Here is a 24,705-nt window from a genome sequence, read left to right as displayed (position 1 = left end):
ACCCAGCCCAATCTGTCACTTTAACATGTCAACATAATTTTACAATACATCCCTGAAAATTAATAAATGCCATTTAATTTACTACTATACTTACTGCTCGTTAGCTGTTAAAGTTGTATCTGAGCAGTATGTCTGCTCGCAGTGGGAACATGGTGCCAACCTGCTTCATTCCCACCTCAGGACCTTTGTGATGACTCTTTGCTCCACCTGGAATAACCACTCCCCAGATATATCCCGTTTGCTCCCTCATCTCATTCAAGTCTCTGCTCAGACATCTCTTCCTCAGAGTCTTCCCTGACCCCCATTTAAATGCTTTCCATAAGCTCTGATTATATCTAAGTCTAATTATGTCTAAAACAGCTGTCCGTCATCTCAAATCCCTTCCCCTTCTTTGTTTTGGTGTATAGCACTTCCATCACCTGACATACTGTATATGTATTTGTTTATATATTTGTCTATACTCCCATCCCAAATAGAACGTAACTCCATAAACACAAGGACTTTGTCTGTCTTGTTCATTACTGTGTCCCCAGTTCCTAGGAAGGTCCTGGGCATATAATAGATACTATTTTTTAAATTAATGTCTTCTCCGATGCAAATTCTTTAAGGTTTGGTTTGCTGCATTTCTGTGTGATGTGTAATGACATTTATGCCACTGCTTTTCTTTATTTGAACCATGGTGAAACCTTCGACACCATACTGCTTCTTTACTCCGTGGGCCTTCACTTGACATCTACACAAAATGCAAACACAAGCCTTGAAACCAAGCAACAGTACTCATTTATAAGGGGGTCATCTGGATGACCCAGATATGCTTGTGTGAACTTCAGTTCACTATTGAAGTTCAAAACAATCAGAGCTGTATAAAAAGCATTTCAATAAAGCACTCCTCTTTAAATATTCTATGAGAAGTGGCTGTTCATATCCTTTGCCCACTTTTTCATGAGGTCGTTTGTTTTTTTCTTGTAAATTTGTACCAGTTGCTTGTAGATTCTGGATATTAGACCTTTGTCAGATGGGTAGATTGCAAAAATTTTCTCCCATTCTGTAGGTTGCTTGTTCACTCTGGTGGTAGTCTCTTTTGACGTGCAGAAGCTCTTTTATTAGATCCCAGTTGTCAATTTTGGCTCTTGTTGCAATTGCTTTTGGCCTTTTTGTCATGAAATCTTTGCCCACGCCTATGTCCTGAATGGTATTGCCTAGATTTTCTTCTAAGGTTTTTATGGTTTTGGGTTTTACATTTGTCTTTAATTCATATTGAGTTAATTTTTGTATAAGGTGTAAGGAAGGGGTTCAGTTTCAGTTTTCTGCATATGGCTAGCCAGTTTTCCCAGCACCACTTATTAAATAGGGAATCCTTTCCCCATTGCTTGTTCTTAATCAGGTTTGTTGAAGATCAGATGGTTGTAGATGTGTGGTGTTATTTCTTCAGTCTCTGTTCTCTTCCATTGGTCTATATGTCTGTGTTGGTACCAGTATCATACTGTTTTGGTTACTGTTGAAAAAAAGCTCAAGATCACTATCATTAGAGAAATGCAAATCAAAACCACAAGGAGATACCATCTCACACCAATCAGAATGGTGATTATTAAAAAGTCAAGAAACAATAGATGCTGGTGAGGCTATGGAGAAATAGGAACGCTTTTACACCATTAGTGGGAATGTAAATTAGTTCAACCCTTGTGAAAGACAGTGTGGCAATTCCTCAAGGATCTAGAACCAGAAGTACCATTTGACTCAGCAATCCCATTACTGGGTATATACTCAAAGGAATATAAATCATTCTACTCTAAAGATACATGCACACGTATGTTTATTGCAGCACTATTTACTATAGCAAAGACATGGAACCAACACAAATGCCCATCAATGATAGACTAGATAAAGAAAATATATACCATGAAATACTATGCAGCCATAAAAAAGAATGAGATCATGTCATTTGCAGGGACATGGATGAAGCTGGAAGGCATCATCCTCAGCAAACTAACACAAGAACAGAAAACCAGACACCGCATGTTCTCACTCATAAGTGGGAGTTGAACAATGAGAACACATGGACACAGGGAGGGGAAAAACATACCCTGGGGCCATACGGTGGAGTTGGTGGGGATGGGAGAGACAGCATCAGGACAAAACCTAGATGATGGGTTGATAGGTGCAGCAAACCACCATGGCACATGTATACCTATGTAACAAACCTGCACGTTCTGTACATGTATCCCAGAACTTGAAGTAAAAAAAAAAATTAGAAGAATAATGATAATAAATATACTATGATATAAAACAGTTGCCATTGTATCTTTCTGTGTCATTGAAAAACTAGAAGTTTAAACTCTGCAACTCATGTAAAAGGAAGTTCCTTTTATATGAATTCCTGGCAAGGAATTGTGAATGATAAATTATAACTAAAATTTAGCAGACACATTTTTCTCAACTTTATTTGTTTTTTTGTTTGTTTGTTTTTCTGAGACAGAGTCTCGCTTTGTTGCCCAGACTGGAGTGCAGTGGTGCGATCTCGTCTCACTGCAAGCTCCGCCTCCCAGGTTCACGCCCTTCTCCTGCCTCAGCCTCCCGAGTAGCTGGGACTACAGGCGCCCACCACCACGCCCGGCTAATTTTTTTGTATTTTTAGTAGAGACAGGGTTTCACTGTGTTAATCAGAATGGTCTCGATCTCCTGACTTCGTGATCCGCCCGCCTCAGCCTCCCAAAGTGCTGGGATTACAGGCTTGAGCCACCACGCCCGGCCTTTCTCAACTTTAATATTGATAGATTTGGATCCCACAGGGGAGCCACAAAGAAACACTGTTAGACAAAATTTTAGAAGCTTGTTTTCAAAATGCCTGACCCGAACGTCTCTGTTCCCACATGAGCATTCTTGAAGCTCTTAAGCTTTTCCAGAGATACTCATTTTCTAGACCACTGTGATATCATTTAACATGTCCCCTAAATAGTCTGACAGAATTATTAGAGCTCCTAACGTGGCACGATTTTTTTAAAAGATAGTATATAGGTCAATGATGCCTTTTTTTTCATCTATTTGGAAAATGACATAAGCAAGTTTCACTAAAAATCATTAGGTTTTTTACAGAAATGACTGAAAATTGCTTAATATATTATTTTTATTTTATGTAGCATTTCCTCTGAAGAGTTGAAAGTAAAATAATGGGTTAAACTCTTAAATGTGTAAAAGGAGGGAATCCATTAAAAAAGAAGAGTTCAGTAGAGGATAAAACAGTCATAAGGAGAACAAAAAGAATAGAACTATTTGGGGAAACTCTTTAAAAGGGCATCATCTCTTTTCTTCTTGATTTTGAAACTTTATAATAATTGTTTTTGCTTGAAGTGAAGGAAACCTTTTCATTACTCTTCATGGGTAGCCAAATGGGTATCTTTCTAGAGTCTTCACTCACCTGTCTTCCCCCAAATCCTATTGTTCTTCAAGCTCTACCTTTTATTTTTCACTGACAATTCTTTCTCATCTCTTTTCTTCTCTAGTACTGGCTAGGATTCTCTAATCCTCTCAATATGTTCCATAGATAAACACTTTCCCTTTCACTCATCACATATCTGAGATGAGAACCTGCTATGTTCCAGGCGCATAGATGAATCAGAGGTGTTCCCTCTCTTCAAGGAGCTCATAGCTGAGTGAGGTTCCTATGCTATATGTGGTCTTGATTTCTATTGCCATATGTACATATGGCTTGTCATACTACCAAATTACAGTCCTCCAGTAAGTATCAACTTTAGTTGAGGTATTTCAACTAGGAATAAGAAATATACCAAATTTTTTTCTCTGCTCAAATTTCAAGGAATTTTGAATTATTAACCACATATTTTCATGCAAATTAGGCCAGAACCACAGAGTAAAACTCAAATAAGGGACAAATATTTCTATACACTAAGCATGGGGAAGTAAAAAAAAAATGTGTAAAATAATTATTGCCCTTACAGAGCTTATAATCCATATTACTTTCTCTTACTTTGTTTAGAGCTTAAATTAGAAGTAATTCTATACTTACCACCTTTTAAAAAGCCATACTTTTTATTTTTCTTCGTTTTAGAGTCCTTTGTCATGGATAAAAGGCTTGAAATGGGGGGAATATGTGGGTTCCCCCAGTGCTCCAGTGCCTGTGGTCTGCTTCAGCCAGCCCCACGGAGAAAGATTTGGCTCTCTCCAGGCTCTGCCCACCAGAGCAATCTGTGGTTTGTCACGGAATTTCTGTCTCCTGATGACATATAGCAAGGAACAAGGTAAAATAAAATGTAATGAAGATCATTCTGGATATATCTTTCATGAGATTTGAGTATTTCTAGCTCATCTGTGCTGCTACTTTGAGTCCTTGATGGAAAAACTCAGCTCAAATTTGTGGTTATTTAGTGCAAAGTAGGAATGAAAACATGCTACATGAAAAAACAGAGTTAAATGCAGTGCCATTTGAAATGAGAGGAGGAACTTGAAGGGGACAAGAATAGCTGGTTATGTTCACAAAACGAAGATGTTATCGATTTGACAGAAATGTACACTTTGAGGCTGTTGAGCCCCAGAATAGACAGACGTATTTGACAAACAAATCTACCACCTCAGAAGATATAGTCATGGGTTTAAGCAACAAACACAACAAGGATGTCGAGATAGCCTTGAAAATAGGTTTTAAAGACACGTATTCCTGAAAACCAATCCTTTTCTGACTCCCCACATACTGACTCACTAAAAGCAACATGTAGGAAAGTGCTGTGCAGTAGAGGCCTCTTCATGTTTCTAAATGTCAACTAGACACCGGAAAACTAGGGACATTTTGCATTTGAGCAGTCCCTCAGCCATTCCAAATTAGCCATTTCACTAGAAACAAAAGAACTCTTCCTACTTACTATGGACGTGGGGCACCAAAATGAATGACCTAGAGCACTCATCTGTTTCTATCAGGTTATATGCAAACTTGCCTAAAAGCCAGTGTGTGGACTAGATGCCTGTTAGCAGCCAGCACTTCTGGCAATTACCATTACCTTCTGTGCACTGTGCTCCTTGGCAGCCATATATAGCTTTCCACCCGACCTGCAATACAAAGGTGCCAGCACCCAGAGAAAACATCAGTCACTTAAAGAAATTAGGTATGCTAGCTAGGCCGTAGTTCTTTTAGGCTCACTCTTATTTCTGTCATGAAATGAATGATTGTTTTTATAGTTGTTAGAAATAAGAGACGATGCATGCCATTTTATCTATGTTTAGTGAGTTAATAGGATAGGGTAGAACTGTTTAATCATAATTATTGTGATATCAATGGTTTATTCTTACTAGTATGTTACAATCAGTTATGAGGCAATTTACAAGTAATTTGCTAATAATACGAAAGTACCAACATGTGTGAATTATTTACCTTTAAAAAATTAGAGTGCAGTAGGCTGGGTGCGGTGGCTCAAGCCTGTAATCCCAGCCCTTTGGGAGGCTGAGGTGGGCGGATCATGAAGTCAGGAGATTGAGACCATCCTGGTTAACACGGTGAAACCCTGTCTCTACTAAAAATACAAAAAAAATTAGCCGGGCGTGGTGGCGGGCGCCTGTAGTCCCAGCTACTTGGGAGGCTGAGGCAGGAGAATGGCGTGAACCTGGGAGGCAGAGCTTGCAGTGAGCCGAGATCGCACCACTGCACTCCAGCCTGGGGGGCAGAGCAAGACTCCATCTCAAAAAAAAAAAAAAAAAAAAAGTTAGAGTTCAGTAAAATTTATCTCTGTTGAGCAAAAGAGAAAGAGCAGGTATTATCACTTAGCATTATGGGACTTAAACATGTCAAACATATTCTAAGCCTATCTTATTTGTGCCACTACAGTCATGAACCCTTAGTGTGCCCTTAATAGCTATGTTCATTCAAATTACACTTAATTTCTTCACACAGTGTATTTGGAATTTGTCAGAACCTGGGTATGTCCAGAGCAGTAGTTTAATAGAACAGTTTCCTCCATGGCCTCGACAGGCACAGTTCCTGAGTTTTGCATCCTTGCCCTGCTGCTTACTAGCTATGTGGCCTTGGGGAAGTTAACTTTGTGCTTTGCAAATCCTGACTTTTGATCTATAAAGTAGGAATAACAAAATAATTTACCTCACAGGGTAATTTTCTGTAAGGATTCGATACAATAATGTGTGGGGATGATTAGCACAGTGCCTGGTTCATTCTAAGTGCTTAATAAATGCTTATTGGCCTGTCAATACCCTAGGGTCTGGGAGAGGTCAGTGTTTACTACATACACTCAACACTAGACCCAGCAAGCAACAGTCCACATAGACGTTCTAGAGAGGCATTGACTGAACAATGTTGTAGCTTACAGATGAAAGTTAGGTCACTTGTTAACACAAGAGACACACTGCATCAGAATCTCTGGGGCTTGAGTCCAAGCTTATACATGCTGAAAATCAATTTTAGATTCAATTTTAGTAGATCCTGTTTAAGATATACTGTCCTAATAGGTAAAGGAGAAGTTTCTTTTTCTGAAAGGAAAGGAAAAAAAAGATGATGCCTCTTGTGGTACTGGAATGAGAAACCTTGGTTTATGGAGCACTTGCTGCATATCAGGCATTATGGTAGATTGTGAGAGGACTCGACTCATGATATGTGGTTCCTTTCCCTAGCAGCTTATATTTAGAGGAGTTTCTATTTAGTGAGTATATTCCAATTCTTTTGTTACAAAATGTTGTCAACATTTCTTATTTTACTCAACAAAACAAAAAGCTGTGAATTGCCTATTTTTAATATGCTGTTGATTCATTCAAGAAATATTTATTTGTTATACTTATCGACATGCTGGGTATTCTGCTAGGTACTGGAATAAATAAAGCACATTGTCTCTCATTTAGGAACTTAAAACATTGCAAGTTTCAAGGGCAGTACCATTTACAGCATCTATGCTGCATTTAGCTATATTCAGCATACCAACAAAGCATAGATAATTAATAGTACTGGGAAATGATGTCAAAATTTCCAAATTTGTATGCCAAGAGAACATAATACTATGTTGTAAAAAAGAGAGAGGGCTGGGTGCAGTGGCTCAAGCCTGTAATCCCAGCACTTTGGGAGGCCAAGGCGGGCAGATCACTTGAGGTCAGGAGTTCGAGACCAGCCTGGCCAACATGGTGAAACCCCGTCTCTACTAAAAATACAAAAAAAAATCAGCCGGGCGTGGTGGCAAGCACCTGTAGTTCCAGCTGCTGGGGAGGCTGAGGCACAAGAATCACTTGAACCCAGGAGGTGGAGGTTGCAGTGAGCCGAGATTGCACCACTGCACTCCAGCCTGGGTGACAGAGCAAGACTCTGTCTCCAAAAAAAAATAAAAAATAAAAAAGAAGAGAAGAACAGAGCCTCCTTGAATGAAGGTCTACCATACACAGTCCTGCAGTTGACAGGATTAAATGATCCCTTCTCAGGCTAGGTGTTGTTTCCACTCTAGCAGTGTTATCTTCCTGCTACTAACAGTTGTCTATCCTGGGTATCTAGAAAGTTAAATAATATCTAGTTCATATTTATTTTTAAAAGAAAAGGTGTCTCAGAACATGAATAATGTAAGCTTCACTATTACTGTCTTTTATAATAATTTCTTAACAGAAATTTTAGTTCTGAGTCAAATAAATCCCAGCCAAAACAACACAAGTGAAAAAATATCATCCCACCCTGAGAACCCTGTTAGCATTAAAGGAATAAAACTAAAAAATTGTTCCATTTTAGAGATTTAAAGATGGTTTTGCACCAGATGATATGTTCTGCTGTGTAAACTTCACCCTTTAATCTGCCAGTTTTGGGCTGTCATGTAACAATCGAGCAGTGACAATCTGACACTTTTCCTTCTCCTTCTCCTTGAGGTGTGAGAAGCATGAACAGTACGGACATTCAGTGGTCAGCCATCCTGAGCTGGGGATATGCTGACAATATTTTAAGGTTGAAGAGTAAACAGAGTGAGCCTCCAGTAAACTTCATTCAAAGTTCACAACAGTACCAGGTAAACATTTTATTTTATTTTATTTTATTTTATTTTATTTTATTTTATTTTATTTTATTTTATTTATTTTTTTGAGACGGAGTCTCACTCTGTCACCCAGGCTGGAGCACAGTGGCACATCTTGGCTCACTGCAAGCTCCGCCTCCTGGGTTCACGCCATTCTCCTGCCTCAGCCTCCCAAGTAGCTGGGACTACAAGCGCCTGCCACCATACCTGGCTGACTTTTTGTATTCTTTTAGTAGAGACGGGATTTCACCGTGTTAGCCAGGATGGTCTCGATCTCCTGACCTTGTGATCTGCCCGCCTTGGCCTCCCAAAGTGCTGGGATTACAGGTGTGAGCCACCGCACCTGGCCAACTTTTTTTTTTAATTTTAGAGTGTTGCTCTGTTGCCTAGGCTGGAGTGCAATAGCACACTCTCAGCTGACTGCAACCTCCACCTCCCAGACTCAAGTCATCCTCCTCCCTCAGCTTCCCAAGTAGCTGGGACTACAGGTACGCGCCACCATGCCTGGATAATTTTTATATTATCTGTGGAGATAGGGTTTCTCCATGTTGCCCAGGCTGGCCTCAAACTCCTGGGCTCAAATGATTCACCCGCCTTGGCCTCCCAAAGTGCTGGGATTACAGTGAGCCACTGTGCCTGGCCCGTGTAAACGTTTTTGTGGAATCTTTATAATAGTTAATGCATAAAAATGAGTCAGACTGGCCGGGCACAGTGGCTCACGCCTGTAATCCCAGCACTTTGGGAGGCTGAAGCGGGCAGATCGCCTGAGGTCAGGAGTTCAAGACCAGCCTCGCCAACATGGGGAAACCCCATCTCTACTAAAAATACAAAAAAAATTAGCCAGGCATGGTGGCACATTCCTGTAATCCCAGCTACTCAGGAGGCTGAGGCAGGAGAATCACTTGAACCCAGGAGGCAGAGGTTGCAGTGAGCCAAGATCACACCATTGCATTCCAGCCTGGGTGACAAAAGCGAGACTCCATCTCAAAAAAAAAAGAGAGTCAGACTGATAGCAGCTAGGTTGGTTGGTTGGTTGGTTGGTTGGTTTTGAGATAAAGTCTCGCTCCATCGCCCAGGCTGGAGTGCAGTGGTGTGATCTGCGCTCACTGCAACCTCTGCCTCCTGGATTCAAGCGATTCTCCTGCCTGAGCTTCCCAAGTAGCTAGGACTACAGGCATGTGCCACCATGCTTGGCTAATTTTTCTATTTTTAGTAGGGATGGGGTTTCACCACGTTAGCCAGGTTGGTCTCGAACTCCTGACCTTAGGTGATTCTCCCACCTCAGCCTCCCAAAGTGCTGGGATTACATGCGTGAGCCACTGTGCCCAGCCAAGCAGCCAGTTTTTAATATCCTGCAATTTGTCCAGTCAAGAAGCTGATGTTAGGCTGGGCATGGTGGCTCACACCTGTAATCCTAGCACTTTGGGAGGCCAAGGCGTGGGGATCACCTGAGGTCAGGAGTTCGAGACCAGCCTGGCCAACATGGTGAAACCCTGTCTCTACGAAAAATACAAAAATTAGCCGCGCATGGTGGCAGGCACCTGTAAATCCCAGCTACTCAGGAGGCTGAGGCAGGAGAATCACTTGAACCCGGGAGGCAGAGGTCGTAGTGAGCTGAGATCATGCCATTGCACTCCAGCCTCAGCAACCAGAGCAAAACCCCGTCTCAAAAAAAAAAAAAAAAAAAAGAAGCTGATATAGTACTTACAGACTTCCTAACTACCACTATTTGTGTCCCCCAAATTTGTTTTCTACCCATTTTCTCATTGGGAGAATATTATCATAATCTCCTTCTCAACATCAGTGAAGGGCATAGTGTTTGAACCAAATCAGCATTGCCTTCTTCTCAGTGTTCACTCACCTTTGTCATTAGGTCATTTTCTGTAACCATAGTGATCTTTTATACCTGATTTTTCCTAAATGGACTGGATATTCAGGCATCATGTATAGTAGAAAGAACATTGGGCCTAAAGCCTTGTGATCTTTGTTGGTGTCCCAGCTTCGTTATATACTAACTGCAGCCTTTGACTAGTAACTTAACCTCTCCAAACTTGAGTTTCTTTCCTCCTCATTACAACCAAGATAATAGTACTCACACTTCTTTCTCAGAAAGCTGCTGTAAAATGTTTCCAGTGTTTGTGAAAGAAATTTGTAAACTGTAAAATACCATGTAAATATACAGTACTGCTGCTGCAACTGTTCAAGACTCTAAATTGTATGGACAGCCTTCTTTTTTGACTCTCTTTCCATGGGAAGTTCTCTTGCCATCCTCTGATTTCCATTACCTACATAACACCTTATCATGTGTCCTAAAATGTATCCCATTCCCTGAGCTCTTTAGAAATGGAGGAAGCTACTTAGGGGAATTTTTAGCAGTGAAAGCAAGAGGAGCAATGCCTTGTTTGCATAACCCTCAATATCCCTGACCAAAATATTGCCACTATTTGTTATATAGCTTACCAGGAAACTGACAGAAGTAAGAATAAAGAGACAGTGAAAAACAACTTTACTAGGAACTTTAATAAGATGATTTTTTTTTTAGTTTTGAAACATATCAGGCTGCATTAATCAGAGCCTTTTTATGCAGATAGAAATATATATATCCAAACACAAACAAGTTATAACCATAAATCATGGCAAAGCTGGTAGTATAACTAAATTGGAAATGAGTCTACAAAATAAATGAAAACACAGAAACATCTTATAGAATCAGTATGTCCCTTACTGCACCCTTTTTGGGATTATTATAAGTTGGGAAAAACAGAGAAATATATACAGTGGGAGTTAGATATACAGTACATTCTACCTGTCAAAATACACTGACACAAATTTATGAGCAGATTTAACTCATTGCTATCATCAATAATCTGGATTTACAAACATCTTGACTTTCCAATGAAAAGTGAAGAAAAACAAATGAAATTATCATCAGTATTAACTGAATGTTTTCAACGCAATGTTAAAGATATAACATAAGCTTTCAGTCAAATTCTTTACACCTTTCATTACTAGGCATTCTTTCTATTTAAGAGTTGGGTACTGTTACATTAGATTGATGTGCTGTGAATAGAGGACAAAGATGAACAAATAACTTTAAAGAAGCTTTCCAATTCACTAATATATTTTCACCAGTACAAAGACAAGCATTTAGTCAAATCATTTTTGCCAAGTAAATTGACTGTAGTTTAGCAGATCCAAAGCTTGAATAGAGTTGTTTAAAATTCTTATTTTTATTTTTTTCTAGCTTTATTGGGATAAAATTGACAAATAAAATTGTATATATTTAAGGTATACAGTGTGATGTTTTAATACATGTATACATACATTGTGAAATTATTACTATGGTCAGGCTAATTAACACATTCGTCACCTCACATAGTTAGCATTTTTTATGTGTGTGATGAGAATATTTAAGATCTACTATCTTAGCAAATTTCAAGAATACAACACAATATTATTAACAGTCACCATCCTCTACATTAGATCTCCAGAATGTAATCATCCTGCACAACTGAAACCTGTACCCTTTGACTACCATCTCTCCATTCCACACACATTACCAGCACTCTCAGCCCCTGGCTACTGCTACTCTACTCTCTGTAGTTCAGCTTTTTTTAGATTCCACATATGAGCAGGATCATACAGTATTTGTCTTTCTGTGCCTGGCAGATTTTACTTAATACGATGTCCCCCAGGGTCAATTGTGTTATCACAAATAACAGGATTTCCATCTTTTTAAAGGCTGAATAATATTTCATGTATATAAAAGAATTTAAACATTGCAAAATTATTTATATCATAATAGATGAAAATAAAGATGAAAGAACACTATCACAAGTCCTATTAGCAAAACAAGATGTGATAACATTGTGTGATACTTTGAGTCAAATGACTAACTGGATGAGAATACTAAATTGCATTTTCATCTAGAGATACATTTCTAAAGATATATTTTTGTTCACCCATTCTTTGATTTGAGAAAATTCAGCTAGGATGTTATTATTATTATTATTATTATTATTATTATTATTTGAGATGGAGTCTCACTCTGCTGCCAGGCTGGAGTGCAGTGGCGCGATCTCAGCGCACTGCAACCTCCCCCTCCTGGGTTCAAGCGATTCTCCTGCCTCAGCCTCCCTAGTACCTGGGACTACAGGTGCATGCCACCACGCCCAGCTAATTTTTTGTATTTTTAGTAGAGACGGGGTTTCACCATGTTAGCCAGGATGGTCTTGATCTCCTGACCTCGTGATCCGTCCGCCTCGGCCTCCCAAAGTGCTGGATTACAGGCATGAGCCACTGCGCCCAGCCAGGATATTATTATATAAAGACTCACGCTCTGAGATTTCACTTATATGATCAATTTCATCATCATCACTAGAGTCTAGAGTCCTGACGGCTGTGTGCCTTCATGTTGTGATTAGTCTCGTAATTGTGAAACATCTTCCTCCATCAGCTTTCTTGGTAGAAAATGAAAAATTCTGAATTCTCCACTGTGTTCAATGAAAGCCAAAAGTAGACTATAGAAGTGGTGTCTCCAGCCTTATTTTATACTTTCTTGAAAGATGACACTATACTTTGGACAATGCAATAAGAAAACCAAAAGATGACAATTTAGTTCACATATTACATTATCTTCTTGGGAGATTCCATCATTGTCCCATTTCCTTGTTTGTTTGTTTGTTTGTTTTTTGCATATTTAGGAATAATTGATGAGTAGTGAAATAATTTTTAGAATGATGAAATCGCTAAATGTTTCAGGATATAGAAAAACAAGTTAGTTATTAAGATCTTATAATGTAACTTAGGTTGATTCACTGGATCCATATGGTAATTCCAAGACAGAATGAGTTTTATTCTGTGTATTTTTAAAAGCGCATTTTCTCTTTGTTCTTTGGAAGACCTCCAAGAAAGAATAAAATTTATGAAGTATCAATCCTTAGAAATAGAACTACTCAAGAAAGAAACTGAAAACATAAAATTGGATCCAATGAATCCTTATGGTATAATGGGAGTTAAGAAGAATAAAGATCAGAGAAAGTCATTTTCTAAGGTAGCAGAGACATAAACACACTTGTAGTGCAAGGGAGGAAGCCAGCAAGAGGCAGCTTGAAACTGTAAGAAAAAGAAAACAAGGTTTCTGAGGAAGCCTGGGGATGAGGCAAGGCTGACCTTGAAAGCAGAGACATTTCTTTTTCTGAATCAGAAGACAGGGAAACATGTTGAGGTGCAGAGGAGAGAAGAGGAAGAGGTGTGCAGCTGGGGGTCTCCATCTGCTTCGTGAAGTGAGTGTGGGGGAGGTGGGATAGGAGAGCAGTTGGGGACAGTTGCTGTGGACATGGTGCTTGGGGTTGGGGTCAGCTATCATGGAAAAGAGGACCTGTCAGGCCACATAGAAAATTGACTCAAACCTGAATGGTGCCTCCATGGTTAGGACTGAGGGATTTTGTACCAAAGGCATAATCCCATCTTTTACATTCACATTTATCTTTCTTCCCCTGCTTAACAATCTTTAGAACTATTAGAAGCAATACCTCTATTTATATGTACCTGTTTCCCCACCCAAGACATCAAACGAGGAAAATAAAAGCAAAAGGCAAATAAGTGTGTGAAGTACATACACATTCACACTCAACCTTGGATTTAATCAATCCTGAATCATTTTGTTAAATTTATCTAAATATATATACATATATACACATACATCCACACACAGGCATGTATACACATAGACTATGCATTATAATATATTTTAATTTGGAAACAACATTTAGACATTTGGCTCAAAGTTACAGAATATTACTATATCTGACACATTTCTGTTTCAAGAAATGTTTACCCAACATTTTTGAGATTTAAAAAAAAATAGTTGTCAGAAAAGTAGAAGTATTTTTCATTCTTTTAAAACATGGTAATCTTTGATTTGTCCTTTTTCAAAGGTGACTAGTTGTGCTTGGGTGCCTGACAGTTGCCAGCTGTTTACTGGAAGCAAATGCGGTGTCATCACAGCCTACACAAACAGATTGACAAGCAGCACGGTAGGGTCTGGGCTTTCTGTGTGGGTCGTATGGGACTTTGTCAATGAGGGGAAGAAAACCTTTATGAAGTATAATTCATTTTGCATAAGATTAACTTAAAATGTTTATACCCTAATCTCCCTACATTAGGTCTTAAAATTCTTTAGGGTTTATTAGAATCATGAAAAATCTTGAAAACAATTGTAGTAGTCCTGTTTTTTTTCAGAGACAGTATTTTGAGTTATGATCTGTTTTGTATTTAGGCTTTTAAATGACATTTGGGTACTTACCTGTATTTGCAATATCAACCTGAATGCTTAGGAATATACCGTAAGAGTCTATCAGTTTGAAAGCTTAGAAACCTTAATGTCCAACATTCCCATACCCTCTGGGTAAACTAAATGACAACAAAATCTAAGTAGTCTGTCTGGATTTGTACCACTTACTGGAAGAAATTTTATTATTTTTCGGCCATTCACTGAACTCCCAGGATTTTGGAGTTGAATCATAAAACAGGGGAAAAAATAAGACAGATTATGCAATGCTTCTTTTAATTTAGTGTTTTTGGGGGGTTGTTTTGTTTTGTTTTAGTTTTGTTTGTTTTTTGAGTCAGAGCCTCCCTCTGCTGCCTAAGCTGGAGTGCAATGGCACAATCTCAGCTCATTGCAACCTCTGCCCCCTGGGCTCAGTCAATTCTCATGCCTCAGCCTCCCGAGTAGCTGCGCCACCACGCCCAGCCAATTTTTGTAACTTTAGTAAAGATGGGGTTTTGCCATGTTGGCCAGGCTGGTCTCGAACTCCTGGCTTCAAGTGATCCTCCCACCTCACCCTCCCAAAGTGCTGCGATTATAGGCATGAGCCATCACGCCCAGCCTATTTTTGTTTCTTGAATCAACTGCCTGTGGTGCAGTTGAGAATATGTGGCAAGTTTAGGTTGATAACTCAGTAATCATCATTCTGATCCAGAATTTTCACTGTGCATTTTTTTCCATTATAATTTTTTTTATAGTATTAAATCTGTTGTACTGAGTGAAACCTGTATTTCTAGCATAGAGTGACTCCCAGGTTCTTCCTTTTCTTTTTTTTTTTTGTTTTTGTTTTGTTTTGAGACAGAGTCTCACTCTGTCGCCCAGGCCGGAGTGCAATGGTGTGATCTTGGCTCAATGCAACCTCCATCTCCCGGGTTCAAGCGATTCTTCTGCCTCAGCCTCCTGAGTAGTTGGGATTACAGGCGCCCACCACCACACCCGGCTAATTTTTGTATTTTTAGCAGAGATGGGGTTTCGCCGTGTTGGTCAGACTGGTCCCGACCTCCTGACCTCAGGTGATTCACCCACCTCGGCCTCCCAAAGTGCTGGGATTATAAGTGTGAGCCACCGCGCCCAGCCAGGTTCTTACTTTTTTTTCTAAGCTTATTCCCTTTTGAACTCTTGTTAAGTTTCTTTGCATGGTCCCTGAGGTATAAATGTGACCATATTTTGTTTCTGTCTCTTAGTCTAAGGAGCCATTAAAATGGTGTAAACAGGAGTTATATGATCCAATCAGCATTTTAGGGAGACCACTGTAGAGCCTGCAAGGAGAAACACTTCCAAGGGCATGAGACTGGGAGCCAGGACATCAGCGAGAAGGCCACCGCAGTGATCCAGGCAGGAAGCAAAGAAGGGCAGGTTAAGGAGCCAGAACAGTAGAGTGTATGCTCTAAGAAAGGCTCACACCCAGGATAGAGGACCACAGAAGAAGGACATCCAGACATCAGGGAGCCTGATAAGTTACACTTGAGCTGGATCCTAAAGGATCAATCTACTCTAAGTGAAGGAAAGTGGAAAGAACATTTCAGGCAGAGGAAATAGTTTACACAAGAGCCTGGAATCAAAGGCATAGGGATTTTGGGGGGTGGCAAATACTATTCTGTGTAGTTTAGAGTGTAACGTGTTGGGGAAGAATGACAAAAGCAGGGCAGGAAAAGATTGAGGCCAGTGACGAGGTTCTTACATGCCATGATAAAAAGAATGCTAAAGAATATAAGCAGGGTGTGGTGGCTCATGCCTGTGGCCCCAGCACTTTGGGAGGCCAAGACAAGAAGATCGCTTGAGCCCAGAAATTTGAGACCAGCCTGGGCAACATAGCAAGACGTTGTTTCTACAAAAAAAAAACAAAAATAAAAAAATTGGTCAGGCATGGTGGTGCGCGCCTGTGGTCCCAGCTACAAGGGAGGCTGAGGTGGGAGTATCACTTGAGCCCAGAAGGTCGAGATCACAGCAGTAAGCTGTGATCACACCACTGCACTCCAGCCTGGGCAGCAGAGTGAGACCTGACTGAAATTGTTTTTTAAAAAGGTTAAAAGCAGAGAATATAAGTGTAATAACTTTTTGAATGTCTCCTTTTATCACCTTTTGATTCCCAAAGGCTTAAAATGAATGTTAATTTTATAACATCTGTAATATTCACGCTGCCATTGCCTTTAATCTTCTGAGCTCCCCTTTCTGACTTCCCCTACAAATCTATTCTAAACCCTGCTGCTAGGGCAGTTGTCAGCTTATGCACTTGGATCATTTTGCACCATGACATGGACACCTTTTTTAAAACCTGGCTTTATCTTTTGCTTTTTATTTCCTTTTGCTTTTGCCAACACTTTGAACAGCCTTGTTCTAAGTTTTCCCTACTTCTCCATTTTTAATTGTGCACTAACACAGTGTGCAGTACAGGTTTTAAAAAAAAGGTTAAGTTGTCACTGTAGGAGTATTTGTGCACAGGATAGCTTTGAGGAAGCAGATCAAGAGCATAGCTATTACAATTTAAATACTGCAAGACATACACTTCTTTTAGTTTTGAGGTCATGACACACTTGTGAAGGCTTATGTTGCTTAGCTTTCCTCAGTTATATATTTGCCTTAAAGCAGATTTTTGAGCTAATTTTTATAGGATTTTTTTCCACCTAAGTATTAGGTAATCAAATCATGAGACTAATAGTTACTATTGAACAGTGCCAAAAAATCTAACTTAGTAGTGTAGTTTTATCAGTTTGTTTTGATGGGAGATTACTTGGGTATTTGTAGACATTGTTGTTGCCTTTTCCCAGGGATCATGTTGCTATTCTGGCATCTCTAAGGTTGTGGTTCTGACCCTGAGCTTGCGAGGTTAGCAGGAGACACCTCACGTTCACTGGTTTCTGTTCTTCGGCTTTCCTGGCCCACTGAATGCCATGGTTTTAAAAGTGTTCATGTCCTCCTTTGGATTGTCTTTAACACAGACAAAAGATGGGCCCCCCCCAACCAAGTGCCACATAGGATGTGGCCAAATCCTTGAAAATACTTTCAAGGGATCTTATGAAATACCTTCCTTAGCTAGTAAGCATATCTAACTTTGAGCACCATAAGTTTCTGTTGAAGCACCCAAGATGAAGTCTTCTAAAATGCATTCTAGGTAATGATGAATAAGTTGACTCGTTATATGGGATTGTAACCTATAAGCCATTTAAATGTTAGAGGAGAATATCTTCTAAATGTGATAACTGATTTTAAAATAGTTGCTGTCGGGTTATTCTGTCACTAAGTAAGTAACGTGTCCACATCATCTTCGTATAAATGAACACCTGTATATCTGTTCTCTAACTTGAGGGTGGTAGAAGAATATGTATGCAGCTTATACAAGGTAGTATTGCTTCGTTCAAGAACAATTTAAAAAAAAGGCGCCAGCACAAGAGACCTGCTCCACCTACTGGAAATTATTTTCTGACCCATCAGTGAATTGTCTAGTAATATTAGCCTTTGCAGTCATTTCAAAGTGCAGAGTTTATTAAAAAATTATCAAATACTACTATTAGGAGCCCTGTGTTGTGTTTACCCATAACTGTTACTCATTTCACAGAGTAAAAGGTGGAGAATAGGTCAATAAATCTGTACTCTGTTTCTTCTGACATATTTTTTACAATAATGAATGGGATTGCCTGTGGTCAGTAGGAGAATGGCCTAAAACTTTAGGAAAATATTGGCCCAAGGAGACCAAACTTGTAACTTATCAAGTAGAACACTAACCCATTTTAGTTCTGATGTTGGAGTAACTCACTAATCTGTACTCAGTGAATTGGAGATAGTTGTTCTGTTTAAAATTGGGACACTGAAGAAAAACAAAGTATGTATGGAAAAAAATAAAATAGAACTTCTAGAAATGACATAATAAAAATAATAGTTAATATTTACTGAGTGCTTACTTTGTATTAGGCATTGTTCTAAGCTCTTTACAATTTCTGATGTATTGGTTTTTGACTCAAGCATCTGTATTTTTCTCTATATTCTTTCATCTGACTACATTTCTATGGTGTTAACTATTGGCCCTAAGCATAAAACAGATGTGAGGATGATCTTATTCTAAGAGCTGTGCATTGTGTTCTAGCCCCAGGTTGTCTGATACTTTCTTTCCTTATCTCCCACCTGGCTCGCGGCCTCTCCTGCATCAGTAGTGCCTGCTGTGGGCTTCCTGAGGCTGCACAGCATGCTTCTCACTGCTTGTCCACCACATGCTTCTCTGGGGCTTCCTCTGCCAGCAGCCTGTTGAGCTAAGGCACCTTCCCTTTCCTTGTTGCTCTTCTCTTTCTCCACTTTGTACAGTGGCACAATCACGACTTACTGCAGCCTCAACCTCCCAGACTCAAGTGATCCTCCCACCTCAGCCCCATCCCCAACCCCCCACCAATAGCTGGGGCTACAGACACACACCACCATGCCCTACGACTTTCTAATTTTTTGTCTAGAGACAGGCTCCCACTATGTTGCCCAGGCTGTTCTCGAGCTCCTGGGCTCAACAATCCTCCTGCCTCAGCCTCCCAAAGTGCTGGGATTACAGACGTGAGCCACACATTAAATCTTCGTAATAACCCTTTGATGTAGGTTTTGTCATTATCTCCATTTTTACATGAGACTACTGAAACACACAGTTAATCCTTCTTGTAACCTGCCCAATGTGTCACAGCCGATTCATTGGAACAGCTAGTTAAGCAGCACATTACAGAATTAATGAACTGAAAAAAATTACACAGAATATAAAATAGAAAGATAAAGAAAAAAATGAGGAAAGAAGGGATATGAGGGCTAGAATGAAAGCATCCAAATGTGGTGAGTAGTTACAGGATGAGAGAGGGAAGAAAGGCCCAGTGTGAAGAGATGATGACTGAAATTTTCCCACAATTAAAACTTGAATTTTGGATTAAAGAATCACAGCAATTCTTGGCGGGATAAATAGAAATGAGTCAAACCTGTCCCTCCAGATTTCCCCCTGACCATTGCCCCAGCTCAGCCCTTTGCATCTTGCCTGGGTCCCTATGTTGACCTTCTCACTGGTGTCCTGGCCGCCAGTCTCATGTCCCTGGAAGTTGAGTCTCCCTGTAGGCTCTATGATGGCCTTCCCAAAATGCCAACCACATCACATTAGTCCTGCCCCAGACACTTCAGTGACCGTTTATTGCTTGGGGGATAAAATGTAGGTTGCTAGGCATCACACACCAGGTTCCGTGCTCTGACCCCTCTGTGCCTCACTGCCCCCTCTACCTCACCACCCCATTTCTTCCTGCTCCCTGCCTACCCTGCTCCCAGTAACATTGGCAGTGCCACTTTCTCTCATATCTCCTTTACCTCACACATGCTGTCTTCTTAGCCCAGAGTGCTCTTTGACAGCCATTTTTCTTTGAGTAAATTCTGCCAGTTCTTCAAAACTTCAGTTCATATGCCGTCTCCCAGGGAATCCTGCTTTCACTCCCTGTCCCCAGTCTGAGGAAGCGACTTATCTGTGCATCCCCAGAGTTCTTTGTGAAAATCGTCTTTGGTAGCCCTCGCTCCTTACTGCCATGGAGCTCCCGGAGGGGAACTCTGTATCCCCAGCTCCTGGTTCAGTAACAGGCACACAGTAGGGGACACTCAGCAATGTTTGTTGGATGAATAAATGTATGGGTTGCCTTCCACATTACCTCTCTCTCTCTGTAATATGAAAATCACTTGTAGGCTGGGCGCAGTGGCTCACACCTATAATCCCAGCACTTTGGGAGGCAGAGGCAGGTGGATCGCCTGAGGTCAGGAGTTCGAGACCAGCCTGGCCAACATGGGGAAACCTCTTCTCTACTAAAAATACAAAAATTAGCCGGGCGTGGTGGCAGGTGCCTGTAATCCCAGCTACTCGGGAAGCTGAGGCAGGAGAATCACATGAACCCGGGAGGTGGAGGTTGCAGTGAGCCAAGGTTGCGCCATTGCACTCCAGCCTGGGCAACAAGAGCAAGACTTCATCTCAAAAAAAAAAAAAAGAAAAAAAGAAAAAAAAAAATCACTTGTGTGTCCTTATTAAAAATATCTATGGGCCAGTCACAGTGGTTCATGCCTATAATCCTAGCACTTTGGGAGGCCTTCCCAGGTGGGAGGACCACTTGAAGCCAAGAGTTTGAGACCAGCCTGGGCAGCATAGCAAGACCCTATCTCCACAAAAAAAAAATTTAAAAAGTAGTTTGGCATGGTAGTGCATACCTATAGTTCTGTTATTCAGGTGGCTGAAATGGAAGGATCACTTAAGCTCAGGAGTTTGAGGCTACAGTGAGCTATAATCACACCACTACACTGCAGCCTGGGTGACAGAGTGAGACCCTGTCTCAAAAAACAAAAACAAATAAAACTATGATCATGGCCATTGGCCAACAAGAGATTTCCTGTTTCTTAAAAAAGTTGTTCAGAATAATCCTCTCCTGAAACAATGAAGAGTGGATAAAATATATATACAAAAATGTATCTTTATAAAATATATCCATGTTTTAATATACCTTATAAGTATATATTTTAATATAATGTAAACATATGATAAAATATATTTTTATTCAGTCTTGTGTGTGTGTGTGGGTGTGTGTGTATTTATTTATTTATGTATAGAGAGAGAGAGCCTTAAAAGCATTGAATATCTGACAAGCTAGTAAGAAACTACCAAGCCAGAGAGGTAAATAAGCAGGAAGGAGCTTTAGCCCTGAGGACACTATCAATCCTGAAACACTGACACTGTCCTTGGACAGCCTCTGTGGAAGAAATGGAAAACAGCACCCAGGAACTAAGCAAGCTGGGGAGTGCCAAGAGATCCCGCCTCCAAAAGGCTGGTCCCTCACAGGCTGCACTCTCAGAATGAAAATGAGTTGCATGGGAGAACCCTTGCATGGAGTTATATCCTGGGCTGGAATGCCCTGGTTTGTCTAGGATCCTCAAAGACTTCACTTTGCATTAAGGTGGCCCCAGGCTGGTGTGGTGGTTGGTGTCATCTGGCAGAAACAAGGAAGTTACTTGCATTCTGTTCCACAAATAGAGGAATTCTTACAAATAAATGTTTTAATGTAGTGACAAATACACAAAACTAGGCACAAAAAAATACAGCTAAGAAAATAAATTTATGAAAAAGTTAAAAATTATAATAAAATAAATATCATTTAAAGCAACCTTGCTTGCCACTTGAAACTTAGGAAATTTTCAAAGATTTAGAGCGGGGTCGAATCACAAACTCAATGCTGCGGAACCCAAGCAGAAAAGGAAGGGGCTCAGGTCCTTTAGAGCAGGGAATTCCTTGGTCCTACATACCTCAAAGCATGATCTGAAATGGGTTATGGGCATATCCCAGTGGCTCTGCAGACTCCTGGCTGTGGAGAGGATCACAATCTGAGAGCCAGAATGGCTCTAAAGGGAGGGCCCAGGGATCCAGGCCTATGACTCTTGCTCTTGTTAAAAGCTGATCTGGTCGCTGTGATCGTTTTCAGGTGAAGGTCACACGCCCTAGCTAAACAGGCAGTTGCTACACAGCTCAAGCCAGTTGTTCCAAGGAATAATGTGAACCTGGTATTGCCTGGTCTTTTGATTCTTTAAGTGTAAAATATGTATTTTTATGTATATAAAAATATGTAACTGGACTACATAGCAGCTAAGATAGATCGCTATACCTAATATATCAACACAGATATATTTCAAAAACGATGGTGTTTTTGAGAAAAGGCAAGATGCAGAAGATACCTAAAAAATAATACCATATATTTAGAATTCATAAACATGAAATACAATATAATACGTGTATGTACTATACAGTATGTTATTTATGGCTATAGTGACATAATAGAAGTATAAAAACTTACATAGGAACATAAATACAAAATTTAGGATAGTAGTAACTAACTTCTGACAAGAGAGAAGAAATAGGATGTAGAACAGTACACAAATTATATGTACAATGTTTAATATTTAAAATGTTAAGATTTGTTTAACTGGGTAGTCAGTATATAGCTCTTTGTTATACTTATTCTTTCTACTTTTCTATATTTTTGAAGGGGAAATATTGAAATGCTTTGTGATAATAGTTAACCTAACAAAGCAACAGTCAAACCCTGTGTGGACATCTAGTATCCGTGAGCCAGTGTGGCCCTCAGAGCACCAGTTTGCAAGCTTCGATTTAGAAAGTCAAGCCATAACTGCTGAGTATCAGTAGCATTAGGGCCCATTACCATTGGTAACATCACCAATTTGTATGACACCTTCTGAAAGTACACTGTCAAGAACTATAAAATTATTAATATTCACGAACCCACTAGGAAAATTTTGGAAATTTTAGCAGAGACAGGGTTTCACCATGTTGGCCAGGCTGGTCTCAAACTCCTGACCTCATGATCCACCCGCCTTGGTCTCCCAAAGTGCTGGGATTACAGGCGTGAGCCACTGCGCCCAGAATTTTTTTTTATAGAAGCATTTCTTCTTAAAAAACTTTATTTATTTCCCAAAGGTCTGCCCTCTAATTTGCTAAAAACCTTTTATACATGAAGAATTTATGGTATTATCTATAATTTGAAAAAAATAGAAACAATTTTTTTTTTTTTTTTTTTTGAGACGGAGTCTCGCTCTGTTGCCCAGGCTAGAGTGCAATGGTGTGATCTCAGCTCACTGCAACCTCCGCTTCCCTGGTTCAAGCAATTCTCCTGCCTCAGCCTCCTGAGTAGCTGGGATTACAGGCGCCAGCCACCACGCCCAGCTAATTTTTATATTTTTAGTAGAGATGGGGTTTCACCATGTTGGTCAGGCTGGTCTTGAACCCCTGACCTCGTGATCCACCCACCTCAGCCTCCCAAAGTGCTGGGATTACAGGCATGAGCCACCGTGCCCGGCCTAGAAACAATTTTAAATGTCTATCAATGAAGGATACTTGTAAATTATGGTGTACTAACTGTACGGAATATTATAACACCATTAAAAATTATTTTGAAGACAGCGTCAAAATTGGAAAATGCTTATAGGAGAATATGTAAAATATAAAATAGGAAATTTTTATGTGGCAATATTACAACTATAAAAATACATGTATATTTGAACAAAGATTGGATGAGAATAGACAAAAATGAAAAGCAGGTAAGTTGAAATTATGAGGAATTAAAAATTTTTTAATTTCTTTCTTTCTTTTACTCTGAATAGGATTGAAGAATGACATGTTTGAGAAGACCATTTGAGTCACTTTGGTTGTTTTATTTTTGAGATACTATACTAGAATACTTTTTGTTGTGGTTTTTATCTTATACTTAATTTTAAAATTTCAGCCATCAGAAATAGAAATGGAGACTCAGATACATCTCTATGGTCACACAGAAGAGATAACCAGCTTATTTGTTTGCAAACCATACAGTATACTGATAAGTGTGAGCAGAGACGGAACCTGCATCATATGGGATTTAAACAGGTACAGAAGACGGTCTCCAAATCAAACATAGCATTTTTAATATATCCATTTTTACTATATCTTTACGTCATAATCATTTTAACCATGAAACACATGCTTAAAGGTAGTAAGATTACCTATTATATTTTATTGAAGTCATACAATCAGATAGGAAAACATGTATGCCTTATCTACAATAGGTACATAGACTGAGAAAAAGAATTACAAAATAAGAGAATGTAATTATATTTAATGATCACATACAAATTCATGTCTTTTGTCTTTCAGGTTATGCTATGTACAAAGTCTGGCGGGACACAAAAGCCCTGTCACGGCTGTCTCTGCCAGTGAAACCTCAGGTGACATTGCTACTGTGTGTGATTCAGGTGAGCTTGCTCCAACCCAAAGCACAGGGCTGGCTGGTGCTCTAACAGCGCATTCGGCCAGTGGTTACCTCCTAGGTCAAGCCATTCTCTCAGGTCCCTGCCAGATCTAAATACTTTGGTAACAGCATGTACATGTGTAGAAATACAATATGGTCCAAGACTCAGTTCATCAATTTAGGCCTCAGCTTATGCAGAAGTTAGTATTGTCATCATTTAGCTATTTTCCTGATACATGTAAAATTGCATTTGAGTACATGTTAAGCTAAGCAAATTATTATTATGTAATTTTTTCAGTTTTCTTGGTTTTGACTTTTCTACCCTTTTTTGCTTCTGCTTTGTAACTATTAACTTTCTTACCTTCCTCCTGTGAAAGAACAAAATTTTAACAAATTGAGTTGAAAAATTGAATTAGTTTTATTAATGATTCATGAATCAGGCAGCATTCCATCTATGAAATAGAAAGGTACCCCGTGAGCTGAGCAGAGGAGGTAGTCTTCATAGGCAGAAAAAGCTGAAGAAAGCAGAAACAAGGAACAAAACTCAGATTGATCATTCCACAGTTACTTTCCTTAGGGGATTAAAGCAGAAGGAACTTCCTTATCATAC

The 24,705-nt window shown here is 39.8% G+C and overlaps 1 protein-coding gene across 3 annotated transcripts in view; it reads left to right on the top strand.

Annotated features, from left to right (window-relative positions):
- LYST (lysosomal trafficking regulator) overlaps positions 1-24,705 on the top strand; it is a 218,835-nt gene that overhangs the window by 182,098 nt on the left and 12,032 nt on the right. For all 3 annotated transcript variants that reach the window (XR_004244971.2, XM_032136200.2, XM_032136199.2), the window contains exons 46-50: positions 4,067-4,256; positions 7,852-7,988; positions 13,934-14,032; positions 23,595-23,734; positions 24,002-24,099. Coding sequence is in view for 2 of the 3 variants with exons in the window: in XM_032136200.2 (XP_031992091.1) it covers positions 4,067-4,256; positions 7,852-7,988; positions 13,934-14,032; positions 23,595-23,734; positions 24,002-24,099 (664 nt within the window). In the remaining variant the exon portion in view is untranslated. The remainder of the gene's footprint in view (positions 1-4,066; positions 4,257-7,851; positions 7,989-13,933; positions 14,033-23,594; positions 23,735-24,001; positions 24,100-24,705) is intronic.

The sequence above is a fragment of the Hylobates moloch genome, unplaced genomic scaffold, assembly GCF_009828535.3.
Source record: "Hylobates moloch isolate HMO894 unplaced genomic scaffold, HMol_V3 SCAFFOLD_18, whole genome shotgun sequence".
NCBI classification, from domain to species: Eukaryota; Metazoa; Chordata; class Mammalia; order Primates; family Hylobatidae; genus Hylobates; species Hylobates moloch.
Note: the sequence above shows the minus strand (reverse complement) of the source record. Positions and strands in the feature narration are given on the sequence as shown.